The 1997-nt window shown below is 43.9% G+C and overlaps 1 protein-coding gene across 3 annotated transcripts in view; it reads right to left on the bottom strand.

Moving 5' to 3' along the window:
* The window catches only part of pdia5 (protein disulfide isomerase family A, member 5), a 63725-nt gene that overhangs the window by 14092 nt on the left and 47636 nt on the right, over positions 1-1997 (bottom strand). The window contains exon 16 of one of the 3 annotated variants that reach the window (XM_020623984.1): positions 30-484. The exons of the other annotated variants lie outside the window; for them this stretch is intronic. Coding sequence (XP_020479640.1) covers positions 407-484 — 78 coding nt within the window. The 3' untranslated portion in view covers positions 30-406. Of the gene's footprint in view, positions 1-29; positions 485-1997 lie in introns of those variants that run through there. 3 annotated transcript variants of the gene reach the window in all.

Genomic DNA, 1997 nt, shown 5'->3' with positions numbered 1-1997 from the left:
TTGATGCACAGTATTTACACTAAGAATGAGGGAACCAACAAAGCCATGTATGATCCTTAATAAGCTGTAGCTGCATAATTGGAGACAAAACATTTTCAGCTCATCTCGAGGGTTAATATTCTTAAGAAATGTTACAAAGAGTTGCCTCAGAATAATGGATGACTAAGTCACCATTTCATACCATCTGACAATGATTTAGAAACATTCCACAACAAATGAGAGAGCAACACTGGAACCACATGCAGTTAATAATAAACATCTCAATAGAACATAAGATTCAAAAGGCAACAATTTGGTGCTTTTTAAAGGTGAGACTCACCTTGAGACTCGAAACTGTAGCTCTGAGTAAGGCCAAACATACACCCTCAGTTTTTTACTACACTGTGTGTGTGAGAGCGAGAGTGAGTCAACATGTTAAGGAGGTTTGGAAATACTGAGCCATAAAGGAGAAAAGCAGGAGTGGGTGAGTGCTGGGACACGGATCCTGAGGGAGAAGAAATGAGGATGATGAAGGATGAGGGTAAGTGTGTCCTGTTGTGACTCTATGAACCTCCAATAACCCCAAAGCCTCAAGTGTAGTGATTTGATGAGACTGTGCTTTAGCTAAGTGGTTGAACAGACACACTGAGACAAATACTAGGAACAAGGTGGATGGAGTTGTGAGCTTTCAGGAAACCACTGATATGTTTTATCAGAAATTATTCATATTAATCAAGTGAGTTGAATCACTTTGCAGGTCTACATGCTAATGTCAGAATATGTGCTTTTGTACAACTCTCATCTGTTTCACAAACCATCAGCAACATCAAAAATGTGCGCAAATTTAAATGTGAGAATTTAAATCCACTGTTCATCTGACTGCACTACACAATATGTGACGGGTGCTGAAAAAAATGTAGAAAAAAATCAACTGGACTTGGTTTTAGGTCGAAGACATTTCATCTCTCGTCCAAGAGGCTTAATCAGTTCTGCCCAACTGGCGTTGAGTCGGAGATATTTACCCATCGGTGGTGTTTCAGTCCTTTGAAGGCCAACAATGTCCCTTAACGACTGAGTTGTTATAGCCCAGTATTGTTGAGCGTCATTACCTGTCTGTGGACCGATGCCTATTGTCCTAGTGGGCATGTTTGGGCAGAGATCTCAAAACAGAGTTGTAGATGGATGACAAGTTGTCTTAGTCCTTCACGTGGAGGTGGACTGGAGTTGGTCCACTGGAGTGGGCCCTTCTGTGTTGGGCCATGTCAAAGTCAAAGTGTTCATTTGTCATATGCACAGTTAGGAAACATGTTTCGCTGTACAATGAAATTCTTACTTTGCCGTCCACATGAATGCCACAAAAATACAAATGAAATATAAAGTAGATAAATAAGTGACACAAAATCTAAGGCACTTTAAGCAGCAAATGCAGCAATATAATAAAAATATATAAGAATATAATAAGGGAATGTATGCTGCATGGGAGCAGCATGTGCAGCAGTCAACAGTCAATGTGCAAACAGAATGTAAACAGTACATGACGTGTTTCCTGGTAATAAATTCCTCAGCTGTTTAGGAGTCTGATGGCAGAGGGAAAGAAAGAGTTTTTCAGTCTAGAGGTCCTACATTTTACACTTCTGAACCTCCGGCCAGAGGGTAGGGAGGTGAACGGTCCGTGCTGAGGGTGGGTGGGATCTTTGAGGATGGAGGCAGCTCTGGCTGAGGGAGAGGTTGAAGATGGTGGTGAGAACATCAACCAGCTCCCTGGCACATGCCCTGAGAGCCCTCCCAGGGATGTTGTCCAGTCCTGCTGCTTTGCGGGGGTTGATCTTCCTCAGGACTGTGTGTACCTGGCCTGGTGAGACAGTTAGTGGAGGGGAGGTGGGGGGCTGGGTGGTCTCGGTGTGTGTGTGCCTCTTCGCTGTGCTGTGGCTGGAGGTCTCACAGCGGGTGTAGAAGGTGTTGAGGTCATCTGGCAGGCTGTCTGTGGAGCTGATGATGCTGGTGGTGGTCCTGTAGTC

The sequence above is a fragment of the Monopterus albus genome, unplaced genomic scaffold (genome assembly GCF_001952655.1).
Source record: "Monopterus albus unplaced genomic scaffold, M_albus_1.0 scaffold318.1, whole genome shotgun sequence".
NCBI lineage: Eukaryota > Metazoa > Chordata > Actinopteri > Synbranchiformes > Synbranchidae > Monopterus > Monopterus albus.
This window is presented reverse-complemented; position numbering and strand designations above follow the sequence as displayed.